At 42.9% G+C, this 18526-nt stretch overlaps 1 protein-coding gene across 1 annotated transcript; it reads left to right on the top strand.

The window, feature by feature from the left end:
- The first annotated feature begins 149 nt into the window (after positions 1–149).
- SUPT7L (SPT7 like, STAGA complex subunit gamma) lies at positions 150–18278 on the top strand. The gene is made up of 5 exons (XM_058021146.1): positions 150–198; positions 420–1074; positions 7855–8179; positions 9623–9860; positions 13128–18278. Exons 2-5 carry the CDS (start codon positions 662–664, stop codon positions 13388–13390), a joined length of 1239 nt encoding a protein of 412 aa, XP_057877129.1. The 5' UTR covers positions 150–198; positions 420–661; the 3' UTR covers positions 13391–18278.
- The last annotated feature ends 248 nt before the right edge of the window (positions 18279–18526 follow it).

The following is an 18526-nucleotide window of genomic DNA, read 5'->3' on the forward strand; positions in this document are numbered from 1 at the left end:
GCTGTCGCCCAGCGCGGCCCGGGGCAGCGTGAGGGGCGAGTTAGGGAGGGGGCGGCGGCAGGCGAGGCGGCGGCGGCGGCAGCGGCGGGCGCTTTCCTCCTGCGGGCCGGAGGAGCGCGGGCGCCGGGGGAGCCGCTCTCGGTGGCGGACCGGGACGCAGTTCCGGCGGGGCGGCCCGGAGGGGAGCGGAGCGCAGGGGTAGGCGGGGGCGGGCGGGCCGCGGGCCCGGGGTGTGGGACAGCCGCGGGCACGGGGAGGGACAGAAGGCGAGTGGCGGGCGAGTCGAGTGCGGCCCCCGGAATTTCTCCACGCCGCGGGTCCCGCTCAGCGAGGCCCAGGTGGGCCCGTACCAGCCCTTGCTACACACAGAAACGATTTCCGTCTCACGAGTGCGTTTGTTTCTGTCCTTATCCTCTCAGGAAAAAGCGCGATGCGATCTGTAAGCCGCCACAGTGGCAGCCTGATGCCGTCGAGGACACTGCGCTGCTCGGTGAGGCACTGAGCCACAGCGTGCTTGGCAGCCCTAACTCGAGTTGGCGTCACCCCATCCCCTGTGTCTGTTGCTGCCTTAAGTGCTTTTCCCTGCAACAAGGTCCTTTGTACCCGCAGCACTTGGCAGCCTTCTTCTGGGCGCTGAGCAGCGCAGGTGACCTGTGCAGAAATGCTGCGCTACTGGGGCGAGATCCCGGTTTCCTCCAGCCAGGCCAACCGCAGCTCCTTTGACCTGCTGCAGCGGGAGTTCCGCACCGTGGAAGTGCAGGATCCCCCGCTGCACCAGCCGTCCGCCAACAAGCCCCGTCCCACCACCATGCTGGACATCCCCTCCGAGCCCTGCAGCCTCACCATTCACACCATCCAGCTCATCCAGCACAACCGGCGCCTGCGCAGCCTCATCGCCGCCGCCCAGGCTCAGAACCAGCAGCAAGCAGAGGGCATCAAAACCGAAGAGAATGAACCTCTGCCAGCTTGTCCGGCCTCCCCACCTCTCCCCGATGACCTGCTTCCTCTGGATAGCAAAACCCCCAAAATGCCATTTCAGCTGAGGCACAGTGACCCAGAGAGTGATTTCTACAGGTGTGTTGATATTTCTTTAGGTTAGTTCTTGGCTGAAGGAAAGCTGTGTCTTCTAAAATATATATGTAGTTATGTTGATTCCCTTATGCTGAAAGGTCAAGCATTTGTATGTAAAGTATAAAACAAGCTTTAGAAAGGAAATACTTGGATTTTTCCAGGTATTTTTCCAAGTGTGAATAACATGCACGTTGCTTGCTTTTCCTTCCTGTCTGTGAAATGTGGATGTGTGGTGCTGATTTCCATCTTGTTAGTGCCATGCTAAATGCACGTGCATGATTTTGTCAGTGGTGTTTCCACAGTTTTAGTTACAGGATTTGAAATCTCTTCTGTTCAGATCGCTTGCAACTAGAGTTGTGTTACTGTAATTGCAAATCCAGAAAACACATGACTGGGTTTAGGCTGTTCAGCTGTAGGTTCTGCAAAGATGATTTGATAATGTATTTGTAAGGTTTCTGTGGCCTCACTGTGACAGGGTGGGTATGACATTCCACCCAGTTTGGTGGGCTTCCAGTCAGAGCTGGAAATGAGCACAAGTGAAGGGAATTCTTGTCTCTGCTACTGGCTCCACCAGCTGGAGAAAGGGTAAAGGAAATTTGTGCTGCTTCCATCTCTGCTGCCAGCCTTTGATTAAACAGTATTGCCACCTCTGTCTGTCAGTCCTTCTGGCAGGCACTGATTTCACAAGGAGGTGTTGCATTTCTTGCAATATCTTACAGTACTTTGTAGGTTATGTGCATTTAAATGAAGGGATTAATCCTTGCTGCTATGTCCACTAATGAACATTTTGAGGGAGAAGATAACACATTTTAGTTTTTAAGATGGGTAAATGTGCATCAACAAAATGTAATTTATCAGTTAAATCCCTCTGAGATCTTTAATGGCCTGAGGTTGTACAAAATGCATTTTACTGAAAGATGTTGCATTTGGTAGCAGAGTCTCTCTGAACAATGGAGTGATTCTTTAGTGCTGTTTCTGGAGGAATACTGCCATCCTTCTCAGAAGATACAACGCAATTAGCAGAGAGCAGAGACTGAAGGGAAGTACAGTTTTGTGAGAGTAGTCAGGGCCTGTGACTCCTGCACCGTGGCCCTGTGGTTTGTAGGACTGAGAAGTGTTCTGTTCTGTCCTCCTCAGTGGCTTCAGCTTGAAGTTCAGCTTTCTATGGCTCTGCCCACGTTTTGAGGGCTGCTTTGTCATTCTGTTGCTCCTCCCGAGTTTTTGGGGTCCGGGTAAAGAAATGTTATTTAGTGGTCAGCCACGTGGGGGAGTGTAAGGACTGCGTTGTGGAAACTGGAGAGACAGTTTTGAAATGAAATGTTTTCTGGCTGACTGAGTGGATTTATAATGAGCTGCAGTGTATTCTAGAATTTAATTGTGTGCTTGCTAACCCAAACACATATATGCGTTTCCAGGGGGAAGGCTTTGAGTTGTTGTTGCATGTTTGTCTCTAACTGTTTTGAGACACATGAATAAGAATAGCAACTGTTTTATAGATGCTGTTCTAGTCGCAAAAATGAAGTTCTATGATTTGCTGATGCTTCTGAGTGTGTAAAATCAAATTAAAGCAAGAACATTCTTCCCCCTAATAAAACATGGTAGAGCTTAATTCTGGGCTGCCTTCTGAAGTACAGTTGTCAGAATTACAGTATTTGGATAAATCCATATTTTAATTCTGCTTTTTTGGGTCAGTAGCCTGTCTCTGAGAAGTAGTGTAGATACATTTAGATAGGAGAAGAAAGGAAGAAATGAGTAGCCAGCCTGAATCAGATCATAGGTTTAGTTAATGTAGGCCTGCCCTCTTCTGCTTCCCTGTTACTCATTTCATTCTTTGACACACTGTCCCCTTGTCTTTTATTTTGTTATCTCCTGAATTGGTTTTGGTTTTCCTCTGCCCCATATCTAAACCTTATCTCCTTGTATGATGAGGCAGAGCTTAATTTATGGCTATTTTTGAGTTGGTTTGCTGTTACCAATCCCCCAAAGTCTGTACTAACAATGGTTTTATAATTACTACACTGTTCCTTTCCTACAGTTTTCCAGACTGTTTATAAATATGTTAAAAAACATGATAAAAAATATGTTGATTCTGGCACAGATTCCCCAGGGAGGACCTGGACTCCAGAGTGGAGATCTCTCATCTACTCCCTTGCTGATAGATTTGGAGGACTCTGGGTGGTTTGTGAAGCAGGTTTTACTGTTAAAAATAAGCTCTCTGGGTTCTTTCTGAGCATAACATATTTACTTGTGTGTCTTCTAGTTCTTTGAATTTCCCTGATGCACCAAAATATATCCATGCTTCCCAGCCTGCAGTTTTCCACATCTCTTCTGAAAGTATTAAAGGAAAATGTCACATTTTCTGTCTTCTGGTCCTCATGGGCCAAGACAGTTTAAAGCAAGAGGAGACTCATCACAGCTATTCAGCCATTTCATCCCTGCATTCCTTTAATGTTCTTGGATGAAGTACCATCTGGTCCTGGTGATGTTACAGTTCTTGAATGCACAATAAAGGATTAACATTTGGTTTTGCTGGTGTAGAAATAGAAAAGAAGCCTAAAGCCTAATTGATGAAGAATGAGTAAGGAACTGTAGACTTGAAACTACCATTTTGACAGGAGACTCTTACCATATAGCAGCCTCTAGCTTTTCCATCTTCTCTGCTCAGCTTCCTCAGACTAGTATGCATCCATCTTCAAAAGAAGCCTGGCCTGCTCATGTGCCTCTTCTTGTGTGTGCATGGTTGGGTTCTTAACAGATTTCTCATTTGGTCATTTGCATTCCTGGCCACGTTGGCTTGCCTTGAAAGGTAATCTGTAAACAAAATTGGGAGCTTGCAATGGGAAGGCAGCTCTTGGCAGAAGGACTTGTAGTGAAGAAATGTCTGTACAGGAGAGGAGTACATGTCAGTGGGAGAGCAGTTTTAATGTAGGGAAGGATTTGGAGCAGTGGTAATTAAAGTGGGCAGGAGATACTTCCCCTGATGATCTAAGGGCTTTGGCTTAGTCCATTTCTAAGCTGACTGGTCTGGGTTATGCCACTGAGACCCAGTTTATTTTTACCATTATCTGTTGAACATCTTTTGTTCATACCTGTGCAGCCTTTTGTAGACATAGCAGAGGTATTTAAAAAGAGACTTACCTGGGATGAGGTGTAAAAAGGCTGTTTCCTGAAAGAAAACAACTTTGTGGTTTGAGTTGGTGTTCTTTGGTGCTCTCTCTGACTAGTGTATCTTGTTTCTACAATGTTCTCCTTTATTTTACTGCTTTGGGAAATTGGCTCTAAAGCAACTTTGTTGCAGCTCATTTGGTAGAAATTCAACTTCACAGCATAATGTTTCATCAAATTGTCCTGTTCATAGGAAAAGCAGTCCCTCCCTCCATCTGCTGCTGGCTTATGCTCACCTAGGAGGGAGCAGGGCACTTCAATCCATGCCTGCAGTTGATTGAGCCTCAGCTGCTGATCCTTGTGCTGACTTAGCCTGTCCCCTGAAGACACTTACATGACAAAGGAGCCATGAGCTCCCCTTCCCTCCAAGAAAAACTGCCCTACAGGAGAGGAGCTTGGAGAGACGGATGGTGCTGCTTTTGTGGGATGGCTCGATGTCATTTCACTGACTGACCCAGAAAGTGGGCCTTTTGTGAGTTCTGAAAACTGACTAAATCAGAAAAGAAGTCTGGTTGGTATAAATAGACACTATTTTCATGTCTTCTGCTGTAAAGTTCTGCATGTGTTTGGTAGTGGTGGGAGAAGGCTGTCCTTTGGGCCTAATGAATTTGTAGCTTGACAGGTGGATTTCTGTCTGGAACATCATCTAGTGTTGGTGACCCATGTATAACATATATAGCACTGTTAGAAATACAAAATTGAAGAGTGGCAAGTTGGCCAGTATTTGTGGTAAATTTCAAACTATATATTCTATAGAGGAGATTGCCTCCATGTCACAGGCCTAATTCCCTGTTCCGCTAATCTCTGGTGACAAAACTTCAGGGATTGAAGCACTTGTGTTTACTTGTACCTATATGACTGAGCCTTTCAGGAAAAGAACTAAGTGCTGCAGAGAGTGGCATTCTGCATAATGATAATATCTGCATTTTTGGTGCTGAGTGTCTGGATGAAATCTATCACAAAGGCTCTTTAGCTATGATCATCATGGAAAAGAAGAAGTTTGCTTGTCCTTTTTGGGAAGGCTTGACACTAGATAACTGCTTTCAACATAAATGTGGCTACAGGACTGTTTTTGTTACTGTGCATTCTTATCAGAGGGTACCTGGAAGTTAATGAGATGAAGAAAAATTATTTTTGTTGTTGATTTCTATTAACACCTCCAACAATATTTCAACTTTTGCTCTCTGTTCTGGCTTTTAGTCATATTTCTCTGTTGTTTATTATGAGAAACAGGAAAACAAGAGAAGAAAACATAAGAAAAACAAAACCAAATTGATTTGCCTTACCAAGAGTAAGAAATGGAGATTTAGATTTGAGTACGGTACTTGAAATGTCTTTCTGTCTTTAATTGATTAGATTTCAAGTTGATTATGTGCCTTGCAGCATAGTGACCTAGCTGCATTTTAATGCTCACAGTTAGTTTCTTTTCCTCTAGGAATTTAAAACTGACACAATATTCTCTGCTAGTTCTGAGCAGTGATATGCATTACTGAATGATTTTTGATATACTTTGCAAGTGGCTAAGTATCCTGCTTGGGATTGCCAAAATCTGTGTAATTTAAGTTTATCCACAGTGTTTTTAGTGAATGTCTAATACAGATTAATAGTAGCCTGGCATTCAGGTTTGGTAGCATAAGATGGTCTCCACTGCTGGCTGCTGGACAGCTAGGTATGTCCTTTATATTAAAAAGGAGATTCTTTTTTATAGACATGATTTTTAAGATTGTTTTCTGGTTGATTTTCTTTGATGGTTGTTTATTTCTGTTTTAAACTCTTGGTCCTGGTGTTGTGTGAGACATATGGCTGTTTGTGAACTTAAGAATTCTGCTGCTGAGGTGGAGGGAGGAGTGAGGGAGATGCAAAAATAGTATGGGTGACATTTTTTTTATAAAGAAACTGATGATCTTTTAATTAATCTTGTCAGGGTGCCTGCTGTCTGCTTTGCAAAGTAGTTACATAATTGAGTAGAAATTGGGATGCTAATAATTTTCCATCAATTAATAGCTGGGATGAATCCATGACCTGAGATTCACTTACTGTTCTTAATATCTACTTAGAAATGTGATCATATGCCACTCTTAATATAGTGTGATTCCCCCTTTATTTGAATAATCAGAAAGTGTTGTGCTGGCGTTCTTAAAAATGAATAATTTTCATCCTGATAGTTCTAAGCTTCACCTTCCTTTTCACTCCTCCTCACTTTTTTACTGCTGTGTTTCAGTGGTTTTACTGCTGTGTTTTCTGTGTGTCAGCTCTGAGGATTGGGGAAGCTGAGGCTCTGTGGCCCAGCTTCTCGGTGAGACTGATGGGTTCCTCATGAATTGTTGGAGAGCAGTGAGAACTTTATAAAGCCATCAGTACTGTCTGTGTGCTGTTAAATCAGGTCCTTCTACTGGAAAGGGTGTGTGGTGATGGAGGTGATCTGGGGTAGCAACGAGGAGAATCTCCAGTGTGATGTGGAAGATTTTGGGAGAAAATGATCAGAAAGAAATGGAGAGTGAAATTGTTAGCTCAGTTCTGCCCCTGGTGCTGAATGGAGTGTAAAAAAGTGTATGAGTATCATACTTAGTAGTAATGGAATTTGATTTTTTGACATCAGCATTTGAAGTCCATGTTACTGATATGGGCAAAGAGATGACATGCACTTAATTTTAAGTTGAGAAATCTGGTAGATATGTGTTTCTCCATCAGAGGTTTCATCAACATGAGTTAACAAATGGATATTCCCCAGAGGAATATCCCCCAGATATTCCTCTGGGGAATATCTATTTGTTAACGCAAGTTGATGAAAAATTTGGTTGGGTGATTATAAGTGAATGATGTTTGAAGTGCTTGAGTCAGTTGTTCTCCATCTCCTCCATCCTGGGTAGTCACTCCTTCCTGTTTACTAACAGAGGAGGGAAATCTTAAACCCAAGACCAGGGAATGGTGTTTTATGGCCAAACTTCTCCAGGCCTCCTCCCAGGGCCTGGTGTTCACATCTTAGGTTGCATATGGGGATACTTTTTTCAGTGTCATGCTTAGTGACTACTGGAAACGAGAGCAGAGAAACAGCCTTTTTGGCTGTGGTGTACCTCTATGAAATGTATGTGTGTCCCATTTCTTGCTTTTTTATGTGTGTCTTTTGCTTTAGAAATTCCAATCTTGTCTATTCCAGAAGCCTTTGTATCTGACTATTAGGCCTGTGACATCAGAGATAATAAGGAAGAGCAATGTAATTAACTGAGAGGGGAAATTACTTACATTCATGTTATTTAAAATGCCTTTTTTTTGTTTGTGTCAAGGACCCATTTAATTCGCATCTCCAGGAGAAAAGCTCTTGGGTGGAAAGGGAAATGCTTAAGGGCTCAGAAGATTTGCATCCCACATTCATGAATCACCCAAAGAATTTTGTGGCATTAGAAGGGAAAATGAAAGTGCTGATTGGAAGTGCTGATTTGGAGGGAGGAAAGAAGGAAAAGCAGATAAACAGTTATTAGGTGGTGATCATATATAACAGAAGCTGTGGAGAACCCCAACCCCCTTTGTACATCGCCTTATTATGGATAGTACCCCTTCGACTGGTCCAGTCATTCAGATCTTTGCAAGTGTGCTATTTTTGCCTTTCCTGTTTTCCAGAGGCAAAGGGGAGCCAGTGACAGAGCTGAGCTGGTCCTCCTGCCGGCAGCTTCTGTACCAGTCGATGGCCACGATCCTGGCGCACACGGGCTTTGAGTGCGCCAACGAGAGCGTGCTGGAGACGCTGACGGACATCGCGCACGAGTACTGCCTCAAGTTCACCAAGCTGCTGCGCTTCGCCGTGGACCGCGAGGCGCGCCTCGGCCACACGCCCTTCCCCGACGTCATGGAGCAGGTCTTCCACGAGGTGGGCATCGGCAGCGTGCTCTCCCTGCAGAAGTTCTGGCAGCACCGCATCAAGGATTATCACAGCTACATGCTTCAGGTGAGGGGAGCATGAGGGACCTGGCGGCACAAGAAGTGCACCCCCGTTGTACAGTTGCTTATTCCTGAGTCTTACTGAGGGGAAATCTGACCGGAAAACCTGCTGGGTGTGGAGAGGAGTCATCAAGGGAAAGAGAACAGGAACTTTATACTGGAAGACGGAGCCCCTTATTTGTCTTCCTAGTGAGACTGCTAAGGATGCTCTACGGATGGCTAAATTCTTGCCTGAATTTAAGAGGAGTCCCCTAGCTCTTGAATTACCCAGTCAAAATTATCAAGTAGAGTTGAAATCAGAACTGACCGAGGAACTGAATTTTCTCCTTTAGCAGGATATTTGACGGTTAACATTTTGGAAGACATGAAAGCAGAGATCAATTTCTAGGCTGTAAAGTGGTTTGTGTGTGCTTAAGCAAGGAGTGACTTCCTTTAGCTTTAGGAGTATAGGGTAGTATTTTGTGATGTGAGTTGTCTCGCAGGTGCTACCTTCTTATATAAAAATAACATTCCAAAGAGTTGTCTTTGTTAGAAACATTCCTGCTCAAAATTCCAGTTCTGTTCATTTTTGTTCAAGTGGTTTTGTTGTCCTTTTGGAATCTGGGTTTTCTGCATTGTTCTGCTGCTGCAGTTCACTCTTACCCTGCAGCTGATCATTGTCTTAACAGTCATTGTTCTTTATGCAGGACTGAGGTCCACAGTAGCCCCTTTATTTGGAAGTATATCTAGAAGGGGGAAATAGGCTTTGCTGTTCTTTTTCTTCCTTGCTTCTGCTGTTAAAAAGTCTTTCAATTTTCCTGAGCACAGGTCACTGACTGTTAGGTTTTAGTTGTATAAACAAGTATTTGTTAGAAGCAGATGAAATCTGAAATGTTTAAATGTAATTGTTTATTGTTGTTAAGTTTCTGGAAGTGCAGGATAGTTCTAAATCTGATTCCTATATTTGTTTCACTTCTCTAACTGGAGAAAACTTCTGTGTTTTTTGCTGTGAATCTGGCAGAATATACTCAGGCTTTGCCCAGTGGGGACTACAGGGTTGTTGAAGATCTAAAGCACTTGGTTTTTCATGCTGGGGTGAATTTGTTACTGGAGGATGGGAATAATCTTCTAGGTAAAACCAAAGAGTAAGACTGAGACATTTTGCTTTTGTTCCATGCTCTGTTTAAATTTCTGAGCCTCATCATCTCTGTTTACAAAATAACGGCACTCATATTTATCAGTCAGATGTTAGTGGATTAAACCTCTTATTAAAGTCCCTTGTTACAGAACAGAAGGTGCACTTAAAGGGAAAAAACATCTCTTGTGTAGCTGGTAAGTTGTTTACTTGTTCATTCAGGTCAGATGTTAATAATGTTCAGGGAACAGAGTGCACTGCAGTGTAATTGCTATCAGAGCCTCTGAAGTCACTCTCACCTTTCTGGCCTCTTTTTCACCTGCTGATCTTTGACAGGTTAGCAAGCAGCTCTCTGAAGAATATGAGAAGATTGTCAACCCTGAAAAGGCAGCAGAAGACACAAAACCTGTGAAAATTAAGGAGGAACCTGTTAGTGATATTACTTTCCCCATAAGTGAAGAGCTGGAAGGAGATCTGGCTTCTGGTGACCAGTCTTTGCCTGTTGGAGTTCTTGGAGGTCAAAGTGAGCGCTTCTCTGCCAACTTGGAAGTAGAAGCTTCCCCACAGACTTCAGGTAGGGGTTTCTTGCTTCTCCTGGAAACAGTCTTTTAGCAGTTCCTTGTGATCTTGTTTCCCGTGGTTAGGTTTGGATTTGTGTCCATGGATTCATGTTCCTGCAAACTTGAAAGCCATGTTCCTTACATAGTTCAGGCACTGAATGAATTCTGGAAATATGAATGGTACTTGGTGATGTCCTCCATATTCAGAAATTACCCTGGTAATGACAGTCACTATTTTATGAAAGCTTATCAGTGACTTACGTGAAATGGGCTCCTGGGAATCCCTCCCACTGTGTACGCTAAAGCCTGCTGTACTTGGCTGAGGCAATGGAAAGTGAAATGGTGAGTGAATTAGTGGGGTTGTGGAGACCACTCTTTTCCTCAAAGTGCCATCCCTTGGTGACATTGAAGAACATTGGTGGCAGGCATGGGAGAATCTGCTATGGCCATGCCTGCTCTATGTCAGCATAGAAATTCCATTATCTTCACTCTTTGGTGAAGCTGAACATCCTGGAATGAAGAAGAGGCAGTTTAGATTTTGCATGGAACCATCTGAACTCTGGAAGTCCCTGCAATAACTATTTCACTTAAAAATCTGGTTAAAAAACAATGAAGGCGATCCTGCTATTGACCCTAAGCTAGATAGCATATATAGTGAGGTTAGAGTATAGTGTTGCTGTTGAGGTGGTTATGATACAAAGTAGAGACTATAAGCAGTTTCAGTTGGTAACTTTTATTTTTGAGCATGGCTAACTTTTATACACTTTCTAATTGTTTGTGTTTCTTTTATTTTAGCTATTGGCTACAATAAGTCAACATAATGCTATTGGTAAAAAGTTGTAGTGACTTTAGCTAACTTTCTAAAAATACTTTGTCTAGCTGCAAAGTGTTCTTACCTATTTTCTTTCCGTCTCTTTGGTTACAGCCTTAGAGAGAGCTCTTTATCAGCTTTTTCTTACTTCTTTAGCTAGCAAGCCTGCTGCTAGCTTCTTCTACAATATACCTCTAAGTCCACTAGTGTTTTTGCATTTTTATGAGTTTTAAAAAACATAAATCCATCTAATGTTTTTTCTGAAAGCTCGTACTGTTTTCCATGTCACCTCTGAAATGTAAACTGTTTGCAATATTGTGGGAGATGGAGCAGCAGATTCCTCTGGCCCATCCAGGGTTGCAAGTGATTCATCTGGAAGGCTTTGTATTAGCATCCACCACTTGAGACCAAGAGGTTAGCACGCTAGCTGTATATTAAATGCCTCTTGCTTCTCTGATACAGAATTGATGTTTTCTAATTAAGAGTACAAGTGCTCTGTTCCTTCCTGAAATTCCCTCTTCACTTCACAAGAGCCTTTGGAGATCTCGTCTGTGAGAAGTTCCAGTCTAGACCTGGGCAGGTTGGAGAGTTGTAATATCCTAAGGAGCAAGAAAAAGCTGCTGCAATTAGACCATTGCCATCTCAAAATGCAGGTGTGAAGCCTGCAGGGAGGGCAGAGAGGCTTCAGTGTCTGAGGGCAAAACTCTCATTACAGCTTTCCATGTTCTTCCTATGTTTTTGTGGATGTCTGACATTGCCGTTGTGAGCTGGCTGCTTACTTTCATCGCAGTTGGGAAAATGGAGGCAAAATTGTTCCTTGTTCCTCCGCCTCTCAGGATAACGTGAAGATTAGCTTATTTCTGAAGTACTTTGAAGTTAAAGTGCTTTGAAGATGAAACATCCTTTGTTGATGCTTAAGTACTTTTAGTCATTAGTGACACTCTTAGTGACAGGTGACAGAGCTGAAAGGAATGAGGCTGAGCGATGAAGAGCAACTGATGAAGGAAAGACACAGTTTAGTTTAGTGAGCACCTTTGATTATTATGTAGTCTGGAGCTGTAACTCTGGAACAGCATTTTAATGGTGTGTCCATTGTTGTTGAGAGACATGCATTTACTTATAATTGACATAGGAAGGCTTCCATTAAGGCAACTGAGCCAATGTAGGCTGTGTTATCAAAATGTCTCATGAACCTGGTTTTGGTGAAGCTGATCTGGAAAAGATGCCTGATTTCTTCATAAAGGAGAATTCTTGGCACAGACACATGTTGGAGCATTTGTTCTCTTTGTAATTTCTACTATTAACAGCCTATTGTTACTAGTATACTGATAATAGGGAATGGTCATAGGTTTGGGTCATAGGTTTGGCTCAGTACAAGAGCTTTGGTTGTGCTTTCAAACTGTAGCCATGCTCTTTGAGACATGAAGTTTGGAAAACTTATTAAAATAGTTTATTTCCTATTTTATTTGTTGTTCTTCTAGTGGGTTTTTTTTGTTGGTTTTGTTTTTTTGATTGGTTGGGTTTTTTGTTTTGGTGTTTTTTTAATTTTCTACATGAGCTTACCCCCACACAAGAGAGAGAAGATTTCACAGTTTATTCAGTTCTGGTCTGTTTATGCCCATCTCAGCAAAGAGACCAATTAGTGTATTTTTAATAGGATTTTTGTCTCACTTTAAACTTAAACAGATATAATGCAATCTGTAATTACTTCTCTTGGGGAGAAAACATTTGCTGTTATCAAGGAATATGGTTTGGTAAACTCTTACAGAAAATCCTCAATCAGTGCTCAGATTGCACACTAATCCAGAAATGTTTTATACAAAAGTAAGGCTGGGAGGAGCTATTTCCCAGCAGGGCATCTGTGAGGCTGAGCCAAAAGGATTTCTGTCTGTTCTGCTCAAGGATGGGATAAGACCTGTGGGTGCTGAGTAGAAGGAGGCAGGCAGGCAGGCAGCTGACTGCTGCTTTGATGTCCCTGCATTTCAGTGCTGAAAGTGGAATTTGGGACTGTTCATCTACCTAGTCCTCTGCCTGCTCACTTCACCTCCCCTGCAGAAGCCCAGGATGTCTGACAGTTGCAAGGACCTCGTAATGACTTCTGGACTGCCTCAGAGTCCTGTTTATGCAGGGTCTAGTCCATGTGCTGTTGCTGTACTCATTGCTGCTGGGACACTCCTTCTGGAGAGTGATGTGGAGCTGTTTCTCATGGAGAGAATTACGTGCAGGCTAACAGTGAGAGGATACCATCATATTTTTGCAGTGGTAATTGCTGGACTATTAAATAAGTCAACAGATATTTTTATTATTGATCACAGTGCGTGGGTGTGTTCTGTTTGTTTTCCCCCAGCATAGTCAACCTGTGGCTTTACTCTTCCTCTATCTCTACCTTTGCTGCTGTCCCTTTTATCTGCGTGCTGTTTGTGATTTGTCTTTTTACTCAGTTACTACTGTTTGCTTTTTCCTTTTCTAGGGGCTGAGGTGAATGCTTCCCCACTGTGGAACCTGGCACAGGTGAAAATGGAGCCACAGGAGAATGAGGAGGCTAATGTACATGGTCACGGGGTTCTTGGCAGTGATGTCTTTGAGGAACCAATGTCAGGCATGAGTGAAGCTGGGATGCCACAAAGCCCCAATGGCTCTGAGAGCAGTTACGGTTCTCATTCTGCTGACAGCCTGATGGGATCCTCACCTGTCTTCAACCAGCGCTGCAAGAAAAAGATGAAGAAGATGTGAAAAGGAACAATCTTTTTATTTAGTGCTGATGGTGTGCAACAGACACTTGGAAGGAACTAGTAGAGTACTGTGATGATTCCAACACAAGGCTGGCCCTGGTGTGTGAGGGACCTGCATGAAATGGCTTTGAGAGGTTTGATGTGTAGCCCCCTCTTTGCTGGCTTCTGTGCTCCGTGCTGGTTGATGAGACTGAAGATCACCCTTTGCATTTGGTGGTGGCATGGCTTGCTTTGGCAGATTCATGAGGAACATGCCTGTGAAAAGCAGTTGTGAGGAGATTTTCGAAGTTACAGAACCGTTGAATGCTTTTGTTTAAAGGGACCTTGGGGCATTTCTAATCCAGCCTCCTGTTCAGCTCTCAGCCAGTTAGAGCAGGTTGCTAAGGACTTTGTCTATTTGAGTAGCTACAAGGATGGTGATGCCAATTCTCTCTGGGCAACATTTTCCCATCACAGTAAGAAAAACAATATATTTGCATCTAGTTGGAATTTCCCATGTTCCAGGTTGTGTTCACTGCCTCTTGGTCTGTTATTGTTCATCTCTGAGAAGAGTCTGACTGCCTTCTGTAACCCAGTTATTAAGGGATTATATACAATGAGATCTCTTTTTCGCCTTTTCTCTTCTTAAATTTGGAGAAACCATGTTGCCTGAGCTCTCCTTGCTTGTCCTGTGCTCTAGCCCCCAAACCAGCTCTGTGACCTTCCACTAAAATTGCTGCAGTGCCCTTGTAAGGGGGAGCACAAAAAGGAATGACATCCTCCAAACTCTGTTTCAGAATCCCTGAGTAAAGAGGAACAACAATCGCCCTCAGAGTGCTGGCTGCCTGCTTGCTGGCTGTTGTGGGCAGCAGGAGAGTCCTCAGTCAGGGTGTTTTAGTTGGACAGCTGTCACTGATGATGATGATGGTGACATAGCAAAGATGCTGTAGCGTGGTCTCACAGTGCCATTAGCCAGCTCCCTCAGTGCCTTCACATTCAGCCTGTTGGTTCCAATGGGCCCAAGTTCTCGCTAACTCAGTCTTCCCCTGCTGTAGGCAATGCTTTATTCCTGTTAGAGCTGCTTGAAGGCTCGAGGACCTGGCAGGTCTTAAAGCAGAACTTGCAGTGAAAACAGGTGAAAAAGATGTTGTGTACGTGAGCCTGAAAGTGCAAAAGCATCCTTTGTTACCATGTTGTTTGCATTGTTGAACAGTAAACCATATTTTATTTAAGCTTCCTTTTGCTTCCAGTGTACTTAAAGAAGCCCTTTTTCTTACTTCTTACCAGTTTGAACTCCAGCTGAGCTTTGGCTTTCCTAATTTTCTCTGCATACTTGGGCTGTGTTTCTGTATCTCTGCTGGCCAGCCCATCATCACTTCCACTTCTGTGTACCTTTCTGTTGGTGTTTGAGATTGGTCTGGAGTTCTTCAGTCATCTGTGCTGGCCTTCTGTCATGCCTGCTGTTAATTTCTGTTTGTCAGAAAGGACTAATTTTTTACTTTGAGAAGGCTGTCTTTGAAGATAAAGGAGCACACTTGGGTTCCTTTGGGTGCCCAGGACAGAATTTCCCTTGTGAAGTTCTGCTGAGACATTCCTTAAATAAAACAAAATATGTTGACCTAAAGGTACAGGACTCTGTCTTGTACACATTTCTCAGGATTTTAAATGCCACAGTTCTATGTCTTCTGCAGCCAATACATTCACATTCTCCACCAGTTCTTCCAGCAGAGCTTACTCTCTAGTTGATTACTTGATCATCTGTTCAGGGAAGTTGATGTGATTTTCTGGAGAGAATGAAACAGCTTTTACTAATGGTGTGAGCCTGTACTGGCAATGCAAACTTTTCCTTTGCTGTCGTTGGATTGAGTGGAGCAACTTCAGGCTGGCTGAGCTTTCATATTCAAGGTTGTTATCTTGACAGCTTAGTCTGAAACAGAATCTATTTTGCTGCTTGCTTTTATGGCTCAGCTGACTGATGGAATTTTTTTTGTTCTTCACAATCCTCAGTTGATCAACTCGGTCTTTAACTTGATTCAGTGTGCCTCTCTCTCAAAAGAGCTAGAATGAACATGAATCAAGAATGAACAGCCACTTAAACTGGCTTTATACCTGTAGCCCCTTGGGATGGTTGAGGGAAATTTACCAAACCTACCATTTATCTTTACAATTGCAGGTTTATCTTTTGAAAGAATGAGCTTCAGGCATAGTATTTTTGTTTCTGTATAACATGCCTTGCCTTAATTCTTTTTTCCTAACTGTATTTCTCTTCCACTTTATAGAAGTGGAATCCAAACAGCAAATGTCTCAATGTCTAATAAGAATGCGTGACCATAGGCTTTTATGGACAATGGAGTTAAAATTGTCCATCAGAGTTTTAAAGGTCTCTCCTGGGGGGTAAATTCTCACTATTTTAAGCCTAGTCAGTAGTGGAAGAGCATACCAGGAAATCTTTATTTTGATTCCCCCTGAGTCACCATTAGCCCAGCTGCAATGTCCCTGTTTTCTCAGCTGTAAAAAAGAATAGTAATATTTGCCTTTTAGAAGTGTGTTTGAGATTTAGTTACTCTGCAAGAAAAAGGCACAGTAAGCATTCAGAGAGTTTTGTGAGAGCTGCAAGCTTTTATTCCACTTCAGTTGGACTGTTGCTGGCTGGAGAATGCTTAGATGGTCACTGAAATGTCCTGTATGACCCAGATTTTAAGCAAAACTGCTGATCACAAAGACCAACACAACTCTGCTGTTTAGCTGTCCAGGTACAAGGAAGGCATTGGGGTGGTACCTTCTCACTCAGCTGTACATGTCTACATCTAAACTTGTTCCTTTGGACCACACTTGCAGATGAATAGAAATAATAATTTCTTAGGTCACTGTCCTTTTGGCCTTGAGGTAGAAGTATAAAGCTGGTTGAATGAATGGCATTTTCAGAAAGGTCTATATTTACTCTGTGTGCCCATGAAGTGAGTTCAACTTGACTCCCTCAGCTGAAGACATCCACACTGTCAGTGTATGAGTTAAGTGATGTGGCTTAAGCCTTTCCTGGATGGGAATCAGAGACTTCCTCCTGCTGGGCCAGTGCTTTTTCTTTTCTAGAGCTTGCAGTTCACATGGTAGTACAGGGCTAAGAGCAGGCTGCCCATCTCAGCTAAACCAGCAGATCCAGCATTGCCCACAACACACAGAATGTGCCAGGACGGGGCCCTGAGGCTCAGCCTGATTTGCCACCTGTGTCTTTGACACTGTGAGAACACCTGTCATTGGGCCTTTCTCTGTAGGAGCTTTGCAAACTGGTTCTTGCAGTAGTGTTCTTGCAGCCAGGTACTTATGCAAAGTCCATTGCACTATTTTTGGGAGCCAAATGACAGAGTGACTGCTGCCAGCATCGCTTGCTCATTTGCAAGATTTCAAGTGGGCTAAAAATGAAAATATAGTGTTCTCTAGGGCTTTGGTTAAACCTCATAAGTGTTAATCTTAAGTGCTTTCTCTGTATTGTTCATGTGCAGATGTTCTGTCTTAACTTTTTTTTTGTTATTTTTTTATTTCACATTCCTTTTCCACACCCATTTCACCCTGTAACACACACTCTACAACAAGCCAAGCCTGAGTACTTCAAGTGTATTTAAATGCAGTGCATATTCACTGTCTTTTGAGTCAGCTGTGTTGTTGCAGTGTAAGGGAGAAGTGCTATTGATTCTCTTTGGGCTGCATGTTTATGCAGAGGTGAGAAACCCATCAGCACTGCTTAAACACTTAAAAATGCAGGCAGAGTAATAGCTGTACCTCCTGTTCCCCCACTGTGCTAAGGGTTGCAGCTGACTTTTGTGTGCTTGATGTTTCCTTTTATGCATGTGGAAGCTTTACCTTCTGGGTGAGCCCTTCGCCTCTGAACATTTATGGTTCTTATATTTTCAGTGGCGTTCATCATGCATGAAATAGTGAAATTTAAAAACTAGCTCACAAAGTCAGACACAGACTATATGCTCTTTTGATGAATCCAAGAAGATTTTGCTAGGTGTTAATGCAGCCTTGGGCAACTAGTGAGGTGTGTTCATTGACCATGTTATCCCCAAATTTCAAACCACACTGAGATTATGCAGTGGGCTGGAATGAAGCTCTGCTCTCTCTCTCTGCTTCCTTGCTGATGGCTGGTGAAGCACTCTGCTGACCCACCTGCTTCAACAGTCTGCAGTTTTTACAGTTCTTTCATCTTTCTCCTTTGCTTTCCAAAAGTGGGTGGATGAAAAATGGGAACAGTGAGTATTGACCATGTCCATATCCAGTAGCATTGATGTCTTACAGTGATTTATTTTGCCATGATTGAAGTTGGTAGGAACTTTGATATCAATTTGGAGAGCAAGATCTGTAAATTACTTGGCTTTTGAAGTGTTTTGCATAGGAATCATACAGGATTGTAGTTGAGAGAGTGCTGTGTATCATATTCCTTTTCCCCTCTAGCAATACCTTTTTATTCCTTTTGAAGAGTTTTGCCTGGTATCCAGTAAAGTTTGCTGTATAAATGGCAGTGTAACAACTTATGTGTACAGCTTTATGTCAGACTTCACTACCTAGTGATTTAATTCCAAGGCCATCCATGATAATTTGAATATGCATAATGCTGTGCAGAAAAAGAGATGTTTCCTGCATAGAAATGTACAATTTAAAAAGAAAACAGGAAAACAAGATTAGGTAGGGTAGGTGAGGCCAATCTGATTATGTGCTCAGTTCTGAGACTAATGCACATGTTATGTGTGAAGGATGTTTTACTTAAAATGTTTTTGTACACGCATGTGAAAGAAATATGTAACTTTGCTTTGTGTTTATATGGAACAAAATTGCTTAGAAATATTTCAGGGTTGGATTTTTTTTTCCTTGCTCTCCTGGAGAGAGTTGCTTTGTAATTTCTAATAAAACGATTCAGAATAAAAATTCGAAAGATGTTGTGTGTGTTTTTTGGTTTTGGAGAATGGTGATGTGAACACGAAAGCCGGTGTTGGAGTTCTGTTTACCTTTATGTGGGATCTGGAGGAGACATTTTACAGGCCTGAGTAAGGTACTGGGATGATGTATCACAGCCAGGAAGACAAGAAATGTTATTCAAGGATGTGGCCAGGGAAAATGGAAGTCTTATTTTGCGCAGGTGCCTGTGCTAGTGAGCCCCTGA

The sequence above is a fragment of the Melospiza georgiana genome, chromosome 3 (genome assembly GCF_028018845.1).
Source record: "Melospiza georgiana isolate bMelGeo1 chromosome 3, bMelGeo1.pri, whole genome shotgun sequence".
Taxonomy (NCBI): Eukaryota; Metazoa; Chordata; class Aves; order Passeriformes; family Passerellidae; genus Melospiza; species Melospiza georgiana.

Excerpts from the sequence above, each read along its gene's own strand:
- SUPT7L (XM_058021146.1), top strand. The coding sequence starts at position 662 with ATGCTGCGCTACTGGGGCGAGATCCCGGTTTCCTCCAGCCAGGCCAAC. Across the intron at positions 1,075-7,854 it reads CCAGAGAGTGATTTCTACAG|AGGCAAAGGGGAGCCAGTGA; the intron begins GTGTGTTGATAT and ends CCTGTTTTCCAG. Across the intron at positions 9,861-13,127 it reads AGCTTCCCCACAGACTTCAG|GGGCTGAGGTGAATGCTTCC; the intron begins GTAGGGGTTTCT and ends TTCCTTTTCTAG.